At 39.1% G+C, this 19,097-nt stretch overlaps 1 protein-coding gene across 1 annotated transcript; it reads right to left on the bottom strand.

Moving 5' to 3' along the window:
- Nucleotides 1-8,057: 8,057 nt before the first annotated feature.
- On the bottom strand, nt 8,058-10,938 carry LOC104102855 (uncharacterized). The gene is made up of 3 exons (XM_009610695.4): nt 10,507-10,938; nt 8,521-8,835; nt 8,058-8,295 (listed from the first exon to the last, which is right to left on the bottom strand). The coding sequence occupies exons 1-3, from the start codon at nt 10,801-10,803 to the stop codon at nt 8,266-8,268; spliced, it is 642 nt and encodes a 213-aa protein (XP_009608990.1). The 5' UTR covers nt 10,804-10,938; the 3' UTR covers nt 8,058-8,265.
- Between the last annotated feature and the right edge of the window lie 8,159 nt (nt 10,939-19,097).

Raw genomic sequence — 19,097 nt, 5'->3', positions numbered from 1 at the left:
AGCTGCGGTGACCACTTTTCCCCTGTGGAATATTCTTCATAAACATGAACTTTCAGGTAGGCTGGCCAAGTGGGCCGTCGAAATGAGTGAATTTGACATAGAATATAAACCTAGGACTGCGATTAAGTCACAAGTTTTGGCCGACTCTAGTCCGGGACTGTTGCCTTTGGCTACCAAAGAAGCAGTGATGGTGTCAGAATCGACATCAGGAGTTTGGACCTTGTTCACAGATAGAGCTTCCAATGTGAAAGGGTCCGGGCTCAGCATAGTGCTAACCACGCCCTCGGGAGAAACCCTAAGGCAGGCCATAAGAACCGTTCCTCTAACTAATAATGAAGCAGAGTATGAAGCTTTTATTGCAGGACTCGAGCTTGCCCGAGGACTGGACTCCGAGGTCATAGAGGAACGCATGCAACAGTATATAGCGAAAGTCTAGGCTCTACTCGCTCGTTTTAGGGAATAGTCAATTACGCACATCTCGAGGGAAGAGAATGCGGAAGCGGAAGCACTAGTCAATCTGGGTTCATCCATGAAAATGAAGGGATCGGACTCTGGTATGGTTGTACATCTTATGCACTCGGTTCTGGACGTAGATAGCTATTACGAGGTAAATGCGACCAACTTGGTCTGGGACTGGAGAAGTGAGATCATTGACTATATCGAGCACGGAAAATTGCTTGAAGATCCCAAGGCATCTCGGGCGCTATGCACTAAAGCAACGCGGTATAGTTTCAAGGGAGGTCAATTATACATAAGATCTTTCCAAGGCCCGTTGGCCCGATGTTTGGGAGCTTTCGAAGCTAATTATGTTATGCGAGAAGTCCACGAAGGGATCTGCGGAAATCACTCAAGCACGGATTTCTTGGTGTTAAAATTAATTAGGGCAGGATACTACTGGCCCTGGATGGAACAAGATGCCAAGGCTTATGTTCAAAAATGTGATAAATGTCAACACTACGCACCATTGGTACATCAACCGACAGAGCCACTATACTCCGTTTTGTCTCCATGGCCATTCACAAAGTAGGGGATGGATATAGTCGGTCTACTGCCACCGCCCCCTGGTAAGGTGAGGTTTCTTTTGATTTTAACTGGTTATTTTTCTAAGTGGGTTGAAGCAGGTCCTTATCAGAAGATCGGCGAATGCGAAGTGGTAGATTTCTTGTGGGAGAATATAATTTACAGAATTTGGGATACCAAAAGGGATAGCCTGCGACAACAGGCCACAATATATAGGCGCTAAGGTCACAAAGTTCCTTGAAGACTTAAAAATCAAAAGGATCATATCATTACCTTATCATCCGAGCGCAAACGGTCAAGCAGAATCAACAAACAAGGTGATTATACAAAATCTCAAAAAGAGATTGGAAGCAGCCAAAGGAAAATGGCGCGAAGAGCTGCGAGGAGTACTGTGGGCGTACTGGACAACAACCAAATCAAGCACGGGGGAAACTCCTTTCTCTCTTGTGCACGGAGCATAAGCCCTGATCCCGATGGAAGTAGTAGAACCTGCCCTGAGATATTTTTGAGCGGATGAAGAAGCGAACAATGAAGAAATATTGGTCAAATTGGAGCTGCTCGACGAATGCAGGGACTTGGCATATATAAGGATGGCGGCCCAAAATCAGAGAATGGAAAGATATTACAATTGAAGAGCCAATCTCCGATATTTCAAAGTAGGAGACTTGGTTTTAAGGAAAGTAACTCAGAATACCCGGGAGCTCAACGTAGGGAAGCTAGGTCCAACATGGGAAAGCCCCTACCGGTTTCAGCTATCAAGGGGAAGGGGTCATATGAGTTTGAAAATTAAGACGGAGAAAAGTTGCCAAGCAACTGGAATGTGGCACACCTCAAGAGATACTATTGCTAACGAGCCTCACATATACTGAAAGTATGTGCTGCACTCTTTTCTCTTCGTCCAATTTTTGTCCCAATTGGGTTTTTTATCGCAAGATTTTTAATGAGACAACAACGGAAAGCATACTACGAAGGAAGCTTCAATAGCAGAAATAAGACCTTTAAAGGACAAGGCACACAAGAAAAGAGCCACTACATAACGGTTAGATGGTCTTTTGCTCGGTAGCAAAGTTTCTACCGGAAAGTAAAGTTTGTTGTGGAGCAAAGATTATCCAATGGTTCACAAGTGCAAGCCACTGGGAATTGTTAGATAATATTTGGCTCGATAGCATAAATTACTAAGGGGAAGTGAAGTTTGCTATCAAACTGAAGGTTATCTAGCAATTCACTAGTGGAATCCTCAAAGGTGCAAAACTTCCAGTGTTCAAATTTGCATTCTCCGCATTCGAACACCGCGGGGAACGATATGAGGATACGACAATAATGACTACCACATAGACCGAATCGGAATACGAAACTCGAAAACAAAGTTGTATCATTGGAACCGGGGACTGCGCGGCCAGCCCCGTATAAACAAGTTGTACAATTTAGCCACAAGAGATGACAATTTCTTTTTAGCACAACGAATACTTATGTACTTTTGAAAATGAAAGGAATAAAGTAAAGTCCTTTTATTTCTATCTTGTTTCCTATCTGAATGATGGATTGATTTTATCATTTAAAAGTTAAGCAAGTACTTCAAATGCTAGTGTCGTAATGAATAAGAGACGTCCTCTTCAAGAACACCGTAAACATAAGAGCGCCCTCTCTTATGAAATCCTCACGTTAAAGGGTTGATTTTGGAAGAACTTCTGCCCGGAATCCAAATACTACCGGGGAAAAATACACCCGAAGCCTCGCATATCTCGGCGCAGAAAATTTATGAGAATACTTAAACAAAAAGGACGCAAAAAGGAAAACTTGCACAATACTTAAACAGAAAATACGCAAAGAGAAAATATTGCACGATACTTGAACGAAAAGATGCTTCTATTCACAATAAACGTGCCAAATAGCATAAGTACAAAAGTATGAGAAAGAAAAGAAAGTAAAAACTAAGTCACTGCATCCCCAGAACCCGGAGGAAGAGAAACATCTATGCCCCCAGGAGAAGTGGGTGGATCCGATGCCGGTTCAATATCTTGGCCTTCACTATTTTGTCCTTCAGCATCATCACCATCCGATTCTTCTTTAGTTACCGAGAATTTGGAACCAGAACCAGAACCAGAAGAGTTGGTAGCATCAGGCCGGACCGGGATACCCCTTCGGGCAGTTGACTCAAGCTCGCGGGCCTTAGCGATTTCAGCATCAAAGTTAATGATACTCGCTTTGGCCTCTTCCAAGGTTTTTCTCCTCATGCTATACATAGAATATGTTTTTTCAACAATGAGGGAAGCCGCTCGGCGTTGAAGTTCTTCTTTAAGTTGGTCAACCTCGACAGAAAGGTTATCCCACGCGGATCTAGTGGCACAGAGGCTAACATCAAGTTCATGGATAGTGGAACTGAAAATTCTATTGTGCTCTATGGTCCTCTTATGTTTCTCCTCCAACTAGGCATACTTCTCCTCGGCAGTAGTAACTTCTTCAGCTTTGGAGTTTAAGGCTATCTCCAAATTACTCAATCTTTCAGCAGAGGCAGCCTCACGATCGGATGCAGCAAGAACAACATTATGGACATCAACCCATTTGGCCCTAGCTTCTTCAAATTGTGCCCTTAATGGGGAGACTTCCTGTCTGAGGGTCACTACTTCTTGATCGCTTTGCTGCAACCGAGCCTCCAACTTAATAGCCTCAGCAGCTCGTGCTTCCAGTTCTACAAGGCGAGCAGCAGTCTGGTCTCGCTTGGCCAAAAGTTGATCCTGCTCGGAGGCAAGTTCCTCCTTATCACGAATCAGCCTTTGAATGCCCTCGGAAGCAAGGAAGTTGGCCTGCAAAACAAAAATACAAATTCAAAACCCTGCCATAAATAAAATAGAAGAAACAACAGAGGAAGCAAAGACTATACCGCCGCCGCGTTGTGCATGGCATTGTTCAACAAACACTCTCCCGAGAGAGTTTTTATTTTATCCCTATCTTTTTCTGAAGCCAAAGGCTTCAGATAGTTAGCATGTTCCATCGGCTGGGATAACAGATGGCATCCGGTAAACACCGAGAGGGTGACGCTCCTCGTCCTTTGGGGATCTTCGGAGGGGACAACATAATTTTGCCCCAAACTCCCAGGAACTGGGGACTAGGGAAGAGGGTCACCCTCCCCTCGCGCAACTGCAGCCGGTGGAGATGATATTGCAGTTGCTGGTGGCGAAGGCAGAGTTGGTGAAGAAGGAATGAAGCTGATGGCGTTGTAGGTTGAGAAGAAGCTACGACAATCACAGTGCTAGTTGTTGGTTGCTCATCAACCGAGGACGGGAGAGACCCGGTACCCAACCTCATGGTACCGGGAGATGCGACTGGGACTCGAAAGCTAGAATTGGCATATTCCATGACATTATACTCCCCTAGAGTGTCGAGGCATCGTCCTCGGTTAGCGTAACTAGCTCAATAGATTGAGCATTCTATTGAGCAAATGAAGGTCGTCGTCTTCTATTTAGAGATCCCCCTCATCACTGGCTCTTCCATCATCGTCAATTACCATGGTGTCTATGGCCGGCTCGGGCGCGACACTCATCACCACAGCCTCTGAAGACGGCTCAGGTGCGGCACTCTTGGCCTTTTAATTCTTCCCCCCAGTCGCGGAGGAATGTCTCTTTTTTGTTTGCTTGTTCTCCAGCCGGGGACTCCGAAAAGAAGCACTTGCACCGGATGCAGTGTCGACTACACCCGTTCGAGCAAAGGCCTCCTGCAACAGCCTCGTCGCATCTGAAGGATCAGCCAAAATGTCCTCCTCGGGGACGACAACTGAGCTTTGGGGTAGACCTGATTTCAACAAGAGAAAAGGGTTAATCAGCTTTCTTATATGAAAGGAAAAAACAAGATGAGTTCAACCCACCATGATTTTTGGCCTTCCACCTATATTTAAGGGCTAGTTCTTTCCACGTACGGGTCTCGGACGTAGTAACATCCAAAATCTTTTGGACCCACTAGTCCAAGCCTTCGACCCTTGGTGGAGTCCACCGAGTTGCTGAAATAAATGAAAGAAGAGGGATCAGTAACAAAATGGGGTGATCTCTAACTAGAAGAAAAGGCAAACAATGAATTTACAATTACAGTTCCACAATTCCAGAAAGGATGGAGTCGTGGCCAGAATGATGTCCCTGATGGCAAATGCAACGAACTGTTCCATCCACCCACGGTCGTTGTCATTATCCATACTAGTTAGTAGAGCATGGTGGCCACGTTTGCTAAAATTTATCATTCTCCCGCGAAAAATCTTGGGGGAATAAAGGTTCATTAATCGAGCCAGGGTTAGGTCCTCTCCCATCTCCTGGCATAGCCGCCGAAGACAAGCAACTGTCCTTCACACAGAAGGACTTACTTATGCTAAGCATACCTGGTAACGGATGCAGAACTCCACGATAACGGGGTCAAGCTCCCCACTAAAAAAAGGGCCCCAAAGTGAAAGGATACGTATAAAAATACGTGAAACCCTTCTTGGGTAAGGCTATCCGCTCTGCTAGGTCAGGAGCAATGATGTTTAAATCATGGCAATGTCAATCTTCCTTCACAACAGGAATGCTGGAAGGACGGATGGAAGAAGAATACATGCCAACAACCCATGTGCAAGGGTTAGCGAAAGGATACTTCTCTTTGAAGTCTTTAGTTGTGAAAGACTTCTTGGGATAATGGTGTTCATCATAGGAGGAGCAACATCACTAGCTTTACCTTTGTTCTTTGAGGAACTAGGGTTTCTAGAATAAGAAGCCATTGTTATCAGAAGAGAGAAAAGGGTTTTTTTCTGAAGAAGGAGATTAGAGAAAGTTTAAGACAAGTTCGAGTTGAGTAGTTTGAGAAAGCTTAGAAAGTTATGAAGTGTAAATGAAGAAGTTTGATGCGTATAAGTAAAGGAATATGCGGCTAAAATTGTGGCCATAATTACCTCGATAACCGGCAAAAGTGGTGATAAATCGTGAGATGATGCGTCTGGGGCATTAAATGCGGAGAGACGTGCGTCTAATCAACCGTTAGAAACTTTTCAGAGGGGGTCCGAGAATTTTCCGCCAAAAAAAAGTATCTCTACCAACTTCCCGGTGACAAAAAGTTATGCCACCAGAAAATATGGGGACTATCTGTATAGGGTAAAATATGTTCATATTAAATGATCATGTGAGAAAGTGACACGTGGAGCCGAGGACAGAAGACGGTCAGGACCGAAGGCGACGATCTCGTTTTTTACCGGGCAAACTGATATTCGTAAAGGCAAAATAAATGACTGCCACCCGATAGCATTCAATGAAGAATATTCTATGCCATTAAGTGCACGGTCCATTATAGAGAATATGACATTCAGTGCCTATCGTTACACATTTTTCAATGGCCCTCATAATTATCATTTAAGAGGGGCTTGATCCTAGGACCTTGTTCCCTAGGTGCTACTATAAATAGTGAGCTCTATCATCATTGTAAGGAAAATGAATTTTCTGACAAACATATACTATACTCTGTTCAAAACTTAATATAATTTTACCTTCTTGCTTATTTATTTTGTTATTACTATCCCCGGAATTTTCTGACAAACATATACTATACTCCGGAATCAAGATTTTTGTTGTTTTATCTCAACTTCAAGGCAAGTCTTACATTTTCATCTAATTTATTTATCATTTTGGGATCAAATTAATTCATTTGTTTATAAACCTCGTATAATTTTAACTGTATCATTTTACGGGTAAACACGTACGACAAACCTTGTTGCAGGCTTGCAGCTCTATTTGTGGCTCTAAGGGATTGCACATGGATTTTTGTAAAAAGCAAATCTAATTAGGAAAAGTACCTCACTGTATAGTGGCCAAAATTGCTCCTTTCTTTAAATCTTTAAGTGACACGTCTCCTTTTTACTTTGACAATTGAATCCATATCTGACCTCAACCCCCCCCAATACCCCTTTTGCGTAGTCTTTTAGAGCAAACTTTTTATACAAAGTTCTTTTAAAGTTTAGGAAAGAACATGTAATTATGATGACTAGTTGGAGCTATAAGTTTTAAAACTAAAGGGACTTATAAAAGTCCGTTGTGACAGTGGACAAAAAGCAGTGAGAGTACTGAATCTTGGAGAGCTCTTTGCATTCGCACGCTTAATTATGCGCTTTTTGCACCATATGCTTAGGTGAATATATTACCAATGGTGAATGCCATTTTTGCACCAAAACTCGAAATTATGATCATTTTGTTAAAATTACAAGTTCTTTTCCAAATATTAAATTCCGCCTTATCACTCAAGTGTAGAGTTCCAATTGTTATAATTGCTTGTAGTGGTCGACACTATCCCTTCACCAAGAATAGATTTCTGGTCAGATTCAAACTCTATGGTCTACACGTAAGTGATTTGAGGTGTGAGTGCGTATGTTAAGGACCGTTTGGCCATAGATTTTGCCTATATTTTGGTTAAAACAAAAATATCACTATTATATTTTTTAAAAATTGCCCCAAATTTTTGTATTTTATAAAATAGTCCACCATTTATTATTTTGTAACGATGTTGCTTCATCTTGTCGGTCATCTGATAGTGTATCAAATGATAATTTTGTATCAAATTTATTTATGTTCTGGACTATGATTTGCGATAATATAATGAATGTTATTGATAATGGTACTGTTGGGTATTTATGATAGTTTTTAGAACTTGTGGGTATAAGTCATGTTTCGTGTTTTTTCAAACCAAACTTCACCCAAAACAGATGTCCAAACACATTTTCATCTTCAAATCAAACTTCACCCAAATCAGATTTTTCATAATAAATTTGGGAATCTATGGCCAAACGCTAGCTAAATGTAAAGTCAAGTCTCATGAGTCACTCGTACTTCAAGGAAAAACATTCTCTATTCAATTATGCTAGTGTATTCATGTCGGATCCTGCACTTTAGGAGGATCCGACATGCACCCGTCACTTTTGAAGAGTTCGATCAACATAGATTTTATATATATATATATATATATATATATATATATATATATATAATATATATATATATATATATATATAGTATGAATTAAAACTTAGAAACAAATTGGAAGTTAGAAATAAAACTTTTCAAAGGACTGAAGTATGACAAAGAGGACAATTTAATTTGACTTTGAAAATTCTAACAGAACTGCCAAATGGACCACGTTCAATACAAATTCAAATGTAAGTTTGACACTATACGATAATATTCAACGAATAAACAGTTTCCGCTTTAATGATTCTGAATTCCACCCCATAGGACACTGCGAAAGTCATATTATTCTAGATATAGCAGTAAGCACCTGAGAATTGTTTCACAAAGTCAGCAACTGCGTATGCGCATTATCATACCAAAGACATCAAAAATCAAAGTTAAGAGAAGGGATCTATGTTGCTTGGACTCTTCAAAAATGCCGTCGGACATGTTGAATCCTCCAAAAGTAGTGAATTTTTTGGATGATTCAACACGGGTGCAACAACATTTTTGCATAGTCCGAGTAACATAGAAAAGGAGTTTGTGTTTTCACCTGAGAGAGTAGATATAAACAGCCAGAAGAGGCAGCATTTTTGAAAGAGCTCCAAAAGAATCTTGACAGACAGTGATGATCAAAGAGGCTACTACTGAATCTGAGATGCATCACATTTGAGCAAAAAACTATGGCACCAATTACAAAAACTAACAATATCCAAGCTTTTCTTGCCATGAAACTCTTAAATATGGAAGCAAAGCAAATAAAGACAATAGAACCAAGTTTAAAGATTCCATCTTTGTCCCGTTGATACAGTGATTGAATGAAGAGGGCTAGGTTTCCTACAACCACTGAACTCTGAGATATCGTTGCCTGCATCAGAAAAGATAGAGATATACCATAATTTGTTAATTATATATTTAGGACAGCATAGAACATAAGGCGGTGAACAGAAAATTGAACAAGGGAGGATATACAATGCCAAGTCAATCGCGCTTAGTCGTTGATGAGGACGAGCAACGATGAGGTCTCTCGTTTCATATTTTATTTAAACAAAAACTCCTATTATCTAGAGTTAGAAGTTTCATTAGAAACATGCAAGATGAGGCTTTGCCAAGGCTCGTTTCATATTTTACTCGCCCCCCTCCTCTTTCTAAAGGGGCTTGTACATTTCACTCTATGTCTACTAAAACGAGGGTTAGAACGAGTAGATGAACACCTCAATTTAGTGGCTTCTTTGACCCTAATTTTTCATTTCCGCTTTAACTTCCCTGGTTTATGGGATTAATTAATTGGATATATACCTCGAACAAGTTTCCAATTCAAAATTTTCTTGGAATTGACCAAACTTGTTCGATCCAAAGTGTTTCAAGCGGGAATCGATTGCGATACCTATAATGTTTCATACCAACAGCTACTATGACGATAGGTGTAGAATACTGCACCACACACCACTACTACTTTATACATTTGGGAAATAATTTTTTATTTTTAATTTATCTGTTGGTTCGGTTGGGTTGTGAATATTATCGGTTTGATATATCGATTATTGGTTTATACATATGCTAAACTAATAATTGAACCGATAAGATATCAGTTATCGGTATCAGTTAATCAGTTATCGATTGTTATCAGTTCAGTTATCGGTTTATCCGATAAGATAACTTAATTTAGAGGGAAAAACGTAGCGTATAATACTAATTGATCTTATAACTTTGACTCTTTCAATTATGTTCTAAATAGTGAATAAAAGTTTCATGGACACATGTCTACCCTCATCAAAAAGTTTGTTTAATTGCATACAACAATAAATTTTGCTCAAATGTACTTCATATATTCGCACACGAATGAACATCAAGAGATTATGAAATAAAAGAGGATGACGACAATGACTAAAGAACTCATTATTAATTTTTTCATCAAACACAATAATGTTCTATTATTTAAGAGCGAAATATTAAATATATTGATACTATGAAATGCACTTATCCAACAATTGTAGCAAGAGCAATAACATATTCTCGAAAAGTAGCACGCGTACTCCGGGCTATTCGAGAGGATTTATTGGGAGATCAATTAGCAGAATATACTTAACACTGAAAATATTAGAGGACGATAATTACAAAAGCTGCTTTCATATCGGGAACTAAGAGATTTGCTCAAGTCCGCTTGTTCAAACACAGTAGAAACAACAAAAAATAGTAGCAATTACATCTTGAAAATTAAGAAGTCCAAACATAATACTAATAGAGAATGAAGTCATAAGATGGCTTTAAATACCTAAGAGTATAATTATAATTTTGATAAAGCTTATTGGGTTATCGGTTAAAGTATTAAAAAAATTGGCAAACCGAGACCCAAACCGATAACCCAATAATCAAATAACACAAAACTATTACACTCAATAACTCGATACCGATAACCCAATTAGCTTTTTTTGGTTCGGGCTATTGGTTATACCCCGATATATGCCCAGCCCTAGACGTAGTTCAAGTCAAGAAGCCATCATATCTTCCATGTTAATGGGATTATAGAAACGCATACCTTGTTCTTTGGTTTGGAACTGATCGCTCTACTATTGTTCTTGGAACGTCTTCGAATACGGAGTCTTTCAAAAAATCGATGGAGTTTCGATTTCAAGGATTTTGATTTCTGGGGATTTGGAGAGGTGGGTGTTTCAGATTTAAGATGGATCAAGAATCTGCAGTACTTGAACTTGAGAGAGAATGGGAAAAACTTGCACTTGGGTAAAAAGTTGGAGGCTACCAATTTGAAATCCAAGTTCTTGGCCTTGGCCTGTACATTGAGTTTCCATGAATGGCATTGCCGTCCTACTTCCATTCTCCCAGAGGCCACAACTTGGTTTACTAGCCGTTAGGGCCTTTTAAATCCATTTCTTTTTTTTTTCCTTTTGTTTCGTTTGAGTAGTAATGATTTAATTATTTTAAGGAACCATTCTAAAGATGTACTACAGCTAATATCCTGTTTCATTTGGCTTGCGGAGCAGTTATATTTCAACAATAGCCCTCACTTGTGTGCTAGTTAACTTCCTAGTTTAAAATTACATCAAAATTAATTATGCTAAGTTATAATTAGAAAAATTACATATAAAAATATTTAAAATGCACATTTGGTTTAGTGACGTTGTAGATGATTGAAATCATTTCAACCTGGGTGAATACATATGCGCTTGTTCCAATCAAACACTTGAACCTACTCACAAGTGTGCCTATTGAACAATTATTTGACAATTCTACACAAATCAAAGCGCGTGCATGCTACTTGCTATTGACATATCAAGTAACACCAATCAGAAAAAGACACGTCAACTAAGAATAGACAAGTCAAAATTTCAAGAAAACAAAGACAAAGAAAGAGATATTAACCGGAAAAGAAGACTTGTGGCGAATGTTCATCTTCTCCAATTAATTATTTCTCATTTTGTTGTCTTTCTTCTTTCTCTTGAAATGAAAAATCAATCTGCTAGGTCAGGAAGAAGAAAGTTAGTGGGAATAAACTGCTACCGTCCTCCAATCCATTTTCAATTCTTCAACCACCTCTGCAGATTTTGGAATTCATAAAATGCATTTTCTGCAGATTTTTCTTGTACCTGCCAATGGTAACTTCAGATTCTTAAACATTCAACTAATAGTGATGCTATTGATTTGATTCTAACTTGTTCTTCACTTGATCAGTTACAAACTACACTAATATATCCTAATTGCTCCCTTCAATTTGACTTATTTCTCTTGAGCTATGTTAAAAAAATTATGTTCCATCTCTAATATATCTTATTCAGCTCGTTCAAGTGGCTTGATTTTCATTTCTGGTGGCCATAAAACTAGGCTTATACCCTGTTTGGCCAAGCTTTTTTTTGGGCCAAAAATACTTTTTTTTAGTCAAAAATGCTTTTGGCCAAAAATTGAGGTGTTTGGCTAAGTTTTTAAAAGAAAAAAAAAAGTATTTTTGAGTAGATGCAGAAATAGTTTTTGAGAAGCAGAAAAATATAGCTTCTCTCCAAAAGCACTTTTTTGAGAAGCACTTTTGAGAAAAATATACTTAGAAGCAGTTTTCAACAGTTTGGCCAAACAATAATTACTGTTCAAAAGTGTTTTTCATATTAATTAGCCAAACACAAATCGATTCTCACAAAAAATACTTTTGGAAAAATCACTTCTCAAAATAAGGCTATTAATTATTTCTAAAGTAAAACCCTAATATCTCGTCGGAAAGTAAAGAGGGGAAGTATCCCTTAGAGTGGTGGCAACAGATAAGAAGGGAAAATGGATAGAAAAAAAATTATAAATGATAAGTTAAGTGTTTTCACTCTCTCTATAAGAGGTGTGATACACTCTCTATACCATGTATGCATCATGTGTTCAATAGGCACAATTATGAACAAGTTTAGGTGTTCAATTGGAATAGGCTTAATACAAGTGTCTAAATAAAAGATTCGGACAAGTTTAAGAGATAGTGTATGTATTTAGCCTTTCAGTGTTAATCAGAGATATTGATAATAGACTATAGCTGGGTGAATGGGCCAATGCCTTCAAATACCCGACACAAATCCAAATGCCGGACTAATGGACTTGGGATGCCGAATCACTAAACCGAAAAAAAGATATTCAAAAGGTGGTATTCATTATTTTGCAGGTTTATTGCGAATATACCTATTTCTTAGGATTAAATGAATTTTATCCTCTTTACTCCTTTCATTGGAATGAAGGGGAGCCTTGGCGTAGTTGGTAAAGTTGCTGCCACGTGACAAGGAGATCACGGGTTCAAGCCGTGGAAACAGCCTCTTGCAGAAATACAGGGTAAGGCTACGTACTATAGACCCTTGTGGTCCGGCCCTTCCCGGGACCCCGTGCATAGTGGGAGCTTAGTGCACCGGGCTGCCTTTTACTCCTTTCATTGGAACTACAGTCATATATATTGGTTGTGGGGTTATTAAGGAACTAATGATTGTTTTTTCGAGTTTGATTGTTGAAGCTCTTTCATATTGATACCAAGGCTGAATAATACATAACGCGTTTGTTCAATTTGAGTAGTGAATTGAAATTTGTTGAAAATTGAAACCAGAGCTTTATGATATGTTAAAAGTTTTATAGAAGATTCCCTATGTTAAGACATTAGATTGCTCTGAGCTTCAAAGAACAGCAAGAACCATCAAACCTTCAATCATCATATGATATAGCTACTCATTTTAATCTTTATTTGGCCAAAGAGAAAATAAAATGAAAAGACAAATTTTAACGGAGCAAAGAGGAAATATTTTACGACTGTATAGTGAAAATTTATATAGTCGACTTCAAATTTTCAACAGGGCAACATGGACAGTGGTAATTCATATATCCTACCTCAATTTGCTTGGGATAGAGACGTAGTTGCTACTTCACGATTACCTAGTGGAGAAATCGACTGCAATGAATATGACAAAAGCCATTTGTCAATACATGTCACATAAAAATCATGGTAACATTTTGGTAACACCCAAACTTTCTCACCATCCACAAATTCTCCTAAGCAAATTGGACATTCACTCGCCCATAAACCACCACCGGAATCTGCCACAGAGTTTTCTTCTTAATGCCTTTAGCAGCAACAACTCGAGACTCCTCTGCGGTTTCATGGACCAACGACCTATGACTACAACGTAAAGTACACTTAATTATGCACGGAGCAAAACAACAAGGATTATGATCATATTTGTGTTGAAATTTGAATCATTAAGGTACATCATCTATCTGATTTTTATTTGTTGGTGGCATACTTTTCTGTTATGTCTCAAGTAGAAGAAGCCGACGATTGAAATTCATCATGTTCCTATAGCTAGCTGATCAAGAATCAATTCCTGCATGTCAAATAATAAAAACCTAATTTTTACTATAGTACATAGCTAAGAAAAAGGGAGAAGAAATATAAAAAAGAATCTATGAGCTACAAAAATAGAAAATGAAGTCATTGGGGCTTGCAAACTTTTTCTTTTTTCAAGCATCTTGTGTCCAGAATTCATAACCCACATGCTTAACTAATCCAGATTTGCACTATAGAAACCTGATCATGGGGTTAACGCTCCCTACAGAAGATCGAGGGCTCCATTCCCAAGATGCGCACCCAAGACATCTGGATAAAGAGGGCTCCATCCAGATTTGCCTTTATCACTCTGGCCACCACACTCTTCTATAGTGCGTGCAAGCTCTTCAAGAAAAACCAATTTGAATTTTTTTTCTTTTGTTTGTGTGAATTTTTATGTCTGAGAATGCTGAATAGATTCGAAAAAGAAAATATTACACCCCACATTTTCGTATGTAAAGGTGTGTCGTAAGCAAACTAATGTAAGATAAAAAATGAGATCATCTTTGAAAGTATATAAAGCAAGTTATCATGTTACCTCGGAGGTTACTAATATTGAGGATCATGAACAACAAGTACAAAGAGGGTTGGAAAGTTCAAAAGCTAAGAAATAGAAGAAAATAATATTTCGTCGAAAGTCGACAAGTTGAGAATGTTATAACTCGTACCCTTGGGGTGATACTAGGGTTCTTAACATGATAAGGAGGTTATATTATGAGTTATGTTAGTCGTATGATAGTCGTGTGTTAGTTTTTTGAAGTCAGACGAGTTGAGGAATAAAAGTCGATGAAAGTCATCACAAGTTACGTTCATAAGTTTTACTGAAATTTGGATCAAATGTAACTGTGATTTTCTCCTAATATACTTAGAGTTATGGGGTGTTTCACCCATCAAATTGAATATCTTTGAGTCTATTTTTAACTCATTAAATCGTTTGTGAATACAACATCGGAGCAGATAGATATATACGTATTTGCGAGACTGCGTAGGCTGCTAGGTAACAAGTAGGTGTGTCACCTACTTGCTTAAATGAGAGGATTATATGTCCAAAAATGAGCTAGTTCGGGTCATTCAAAGAGACCTTTTAAAGGCCTATTTATTTCATATATTACACTGATAATAGGGCATAATAACCAGACCTAAACCACTACAAAAATCCTCCCAAAAATCACACACAACCTTTTCAAGTTCTAGTTGGAGAAAAACCTAGAGTTTAAAGAACCAATATAGGAGCTGAGTTATTCAACAAACAAGGTAAGTTTACTACTCTTTTTCATTCATTTTTTCTGCTGTAGATGTATAGAAAGCCGTTCTATAATTATAAGAACTCATGGGACGGTAATCGGAAGCCGTGAGTTCGAGTTATTCACTTGCAGACTGTTTTGTGGACTGTTTTGTGTTGCTGTTGGATTGCGTGTTTTGCTACTATTTTATGGAGTTTTGGAGGAGAAAGGGTGTGAAGAAATACCACATAAATATAGGGTGATGGGCTGGTCATTCGTCATAATATTTTCGGGTTGTTTGACACTACTTCGGTGGTTGTTTGGTGTATGAAGAGATTAGGGTGTGTTGGGCTGTTTTGTAGTATTTTGTGGTGTATATAAGGTTGTACATAATGTAAATATGTTGTTATTATTGTGTTCTTGTGTTGTTGGTGTTATCTTGAATTTGGAGGAAGTAAGGATTATAGGGGAGATGCTGCCCATTTTAATACAAAATAAGCTTATCGTTCGTTGTGCGATAGTTGTATCTTTCATAATTTAATGATAGTATTATTATCGTTGTTGTAGATTAAGGTGCGAAGAGGCGAGTTCAACTTGGTGATTGGAAAGATTGTGATAAGGTATGTTAAGGCTAAACCTTTCTTTCATTTTGGCATGATCCCGTAACTACATGAGTTTGATAATGAGACATAAAGAGAAGTTCGTATTCCTGAACTTATGTACATTATCCTAATCTCATAAGTTACAGTATTCTCCCTTATCAGGACTTTATATTCAGTTAAGTATTATTTTCTTCCAGTCAAGAGAGCAGATGGCGTTGGGCAGGCCCCTATTGGGCAACCTCTGATCAGATGGTAAGTTATATACCGAGCCTACTGTGGTTGAGAGCCTATGAGTGAGCCCAGAATGGCCGAGATACAGAGCCTAGTATGGCCGAGCGCCTATGAGAGAGCCTACTACGGCAGAGCAGTTACATGTTCCGAGCCTTATATGACCAGACAACAATTTTACTTACTATATTGAGAGAGTTGAGTTAGTATCAACATGTAAGTATATCTCCAGATCATCTTTGATTCCCAGTTACTTTCAGTTATTATATTTGTCACGCCTCAAAATTGGGGAGCGCGACCGGCGCTCAACCAAATGAACCCGATCGAGCAAGCCTGTTAGATTTTATTCTACCCAAACTCATCCATGAATAGAGATAATACATATTTTAATTAATTAGACAAAAAGGTGGTCATGTCTACAAAACCAATTCATTACCAATAGTTTCATCATTTTAAAGTCTCAAATGGAACAAGTACTACAACCACAACATAACATAATTTGACTTTTCCAGCACCAATACACAATCCACATTATGTCTACGGAGCCTCTAATAGATACAGAAGAGTATTATGATAATGCCGGCAACAAGGCCCCGACTATACCTCAAGCACAATACACAAGGAACAAAAGATACATGATCCTGAAATGAAGTGTGGCTCACCAAGTCTGCTGGGAAGAGAGTGTACCGCTATCACTGATCAGTGTCTCCTACTGTGGATCCACCTGCATCCATTGAAGATGCAGCGCCCCCGGCAAAAGGGACGTTAGTATATATGAAATAGTACTAGTATGAATGACAAAACACCCTCTCAATATAATGATAAATAATACGAGCAAGTACAATCATAATATCAGTGAAGCTTCAAACAACATCAAACCTCAAATTAGGATCAAGGAAATGTTCAAATAAATTTCCAGATTTTAAGTTGGGAGGTCTTTAGTACCAATATGGCACCATTCACGATTCCAATATTCTCAATACCAATACCACCGTATTTTTAATACGGAGTCCGATCACGACCCGATCGGCTAGGCCATCTCATTAGAGACATCAATCATAATCATAATTTCCAGCACAATCACCACCATGCGTGTGGCATGGCGTCCGAATGACATCTCAGGTGGTAGCTCAAGCTTGTATGTCACATCACCGATCCTCTGTATGACTTTGTACGGTCCTATACACCTCGAAATCAATTTCCCTACGACGAACATCTGAACAGGACTTCTGACGACTTTGAGCAGTCTTCAACCGCTCCTTAATGATCTTTAATTTTTCCATAGCCTGATGCACGAGGTTTGGCCCTATCAACTCTGCTTCCCCAATCTCGAACCACCCAATGGGAGATCTACATCTCCTTCTATATAAAGTCTCGAACGGTGCCATCTGAATGCTAGAATGATAACTATTGTTGTAGGCAAATCCTATGCATGGCAAATGATCATCCCAACTACCTTTGAATTCTAGAACACAAGCGCGCAACATATCCTCAAGCGTCTGAATAGTCTACTCTACCTGCCCATCACTCTGTGGGTGAAAGGCTGTACTAAGATTCACCTGAGTACCCAAACCTTGCTGAAATTTCTTCCAAAATTTGGCAGTGAATTGAGCTCCCCGATCAGAAATGATGGAAACCGGAGTGCCATGCAACCTGACTATTTCTTTGATATACAACTGAGCATATTGTTCCGCTGTATCGGTAGCCTTAACCGGTAAGAAGTGTGCTGATTTTGTGAGTCGATCTACAATCACCCAAATCGAGTCAAACTTACGTGGAGTATAAGGTAATCCTACTACAAAGTCCATATTAATCATTTCCTACTTTCACATTTAAATTTCTATGTTCTGCGCCAACCCACCGGGCCTTTGGTGTTCGGCCTTCACTTGCTGACAATTTGGACACTTCGCCACAAAATCCGCTACATTCCTCTTTATATCATTCCACCAATAGACTTCATTAAGATCGTGATACATTTTTGTAGAAATCGGGTGCACGGAATACCTACAAGTGTGAGCCTCGGTCATGATTCTCTCCCGGAGACCATCTACATTTGGAACACATAGACGCCCTTGGTACCTTAGTGTACCATCACCCATGCCAAGAGAAAAGGTCATGATCTTATGTTTATGAATCCCTTCTTTCAATTGTGCCAATAATGGATCGTTGTATTGCTTCTCCTTGACTTCCACAACAAGTGACGATTCAGCCCTATTTTGCACAATCACCCCTCCTTCACTAGAGTCCGCAAGACGAACTCCCAAACTAGCCAACCGATGAACTTCCTTGGCCAATGGCCTTTGATATGCCTCCAAGTACCCATCGATTTCTGGCTAAGAGCATCTTCCACAACATTAGCCTTCCCCGGATGATATAGAATATCAGTGTCGTAGTCCTTGAGTAATTCAAGCCATCTTCTCTGCCTCAGATTCAATTCCTTATGCTTGAAAATATACTGAAGGCTCTTATGGTCTGTGAATATATCCACATAGACCCCATATAAATAATGACGCCAAATTTTCAATGCAAATACCACCGCCGCAAGTTCTAAGTCATGTGTTGGATAGTTCTTTTCATGATTCTTGAGTTGCCTAGAAGCATAAGCTATCACTTTGCCCTGTTGCATTAATACACACCCAAGCCCAATTCTTGAAGCATCACAATATACCACAAATCCATCTGCACCCTCTGGTAAGGTCAACACCGGTGCCGTAGTCAATCTTGCTTTCAATTCCTGGAAACTCCTTTCACAAGCATCTGACCATTGGAACTTAACTGCCTTCTACGTCAATTTAGTCAACGGAGAGGCAAGGGTAGAAAACCCCTCCATAATTTTTCTTTAATACCTAGCTAAGCCTAAGAAACTGCGAATCTCTGTTAGGGTTGTAGGCCTTGACCAATTCTTTACAACTGCAATGTTCTGAGGATCAACCTTAATTTCTTCACTAGAGACTACATGACCCAAGAATGTGACAAATTCAAGCCAAAATTCACACTTCGAAAACTTTGCATATAACTTATGCTGATGCAGGGTTTGCAGAACTACCCTGAGATGATCAGCATGATCCTCTCGATTGCGTGAATATACAAGGGTATCATCAATAAACACTATCACAAAAGAGTCTAGGAACGGCTTGAAAACACGGTTCATAAGATCCATGAAAGCTGCCGGGGCATTTGTTAGCCCAAAAGACATCACCAGAAATTCAAAATGGCCATATTGGGT

Source organism: Nicotiana tomentosiformis, chromosome 7 (assembly GCF_000390325.3).
Source record: "Nicotiana tomentosiformis chromosome 7, ASM39032v3, whole genome shotgun sequence".
In the NCBI taxonomy this organism is placed as follows: Eukaryota; Viridiplantae; Streptophyta; class Magnoliopsida; order Solanales; family Solanaceae; genus Nicotiana; species Nicotiana tomentosiformis.
This window is presented reverse-complemented; position numbering and strand designations above follow the sequence as displayed.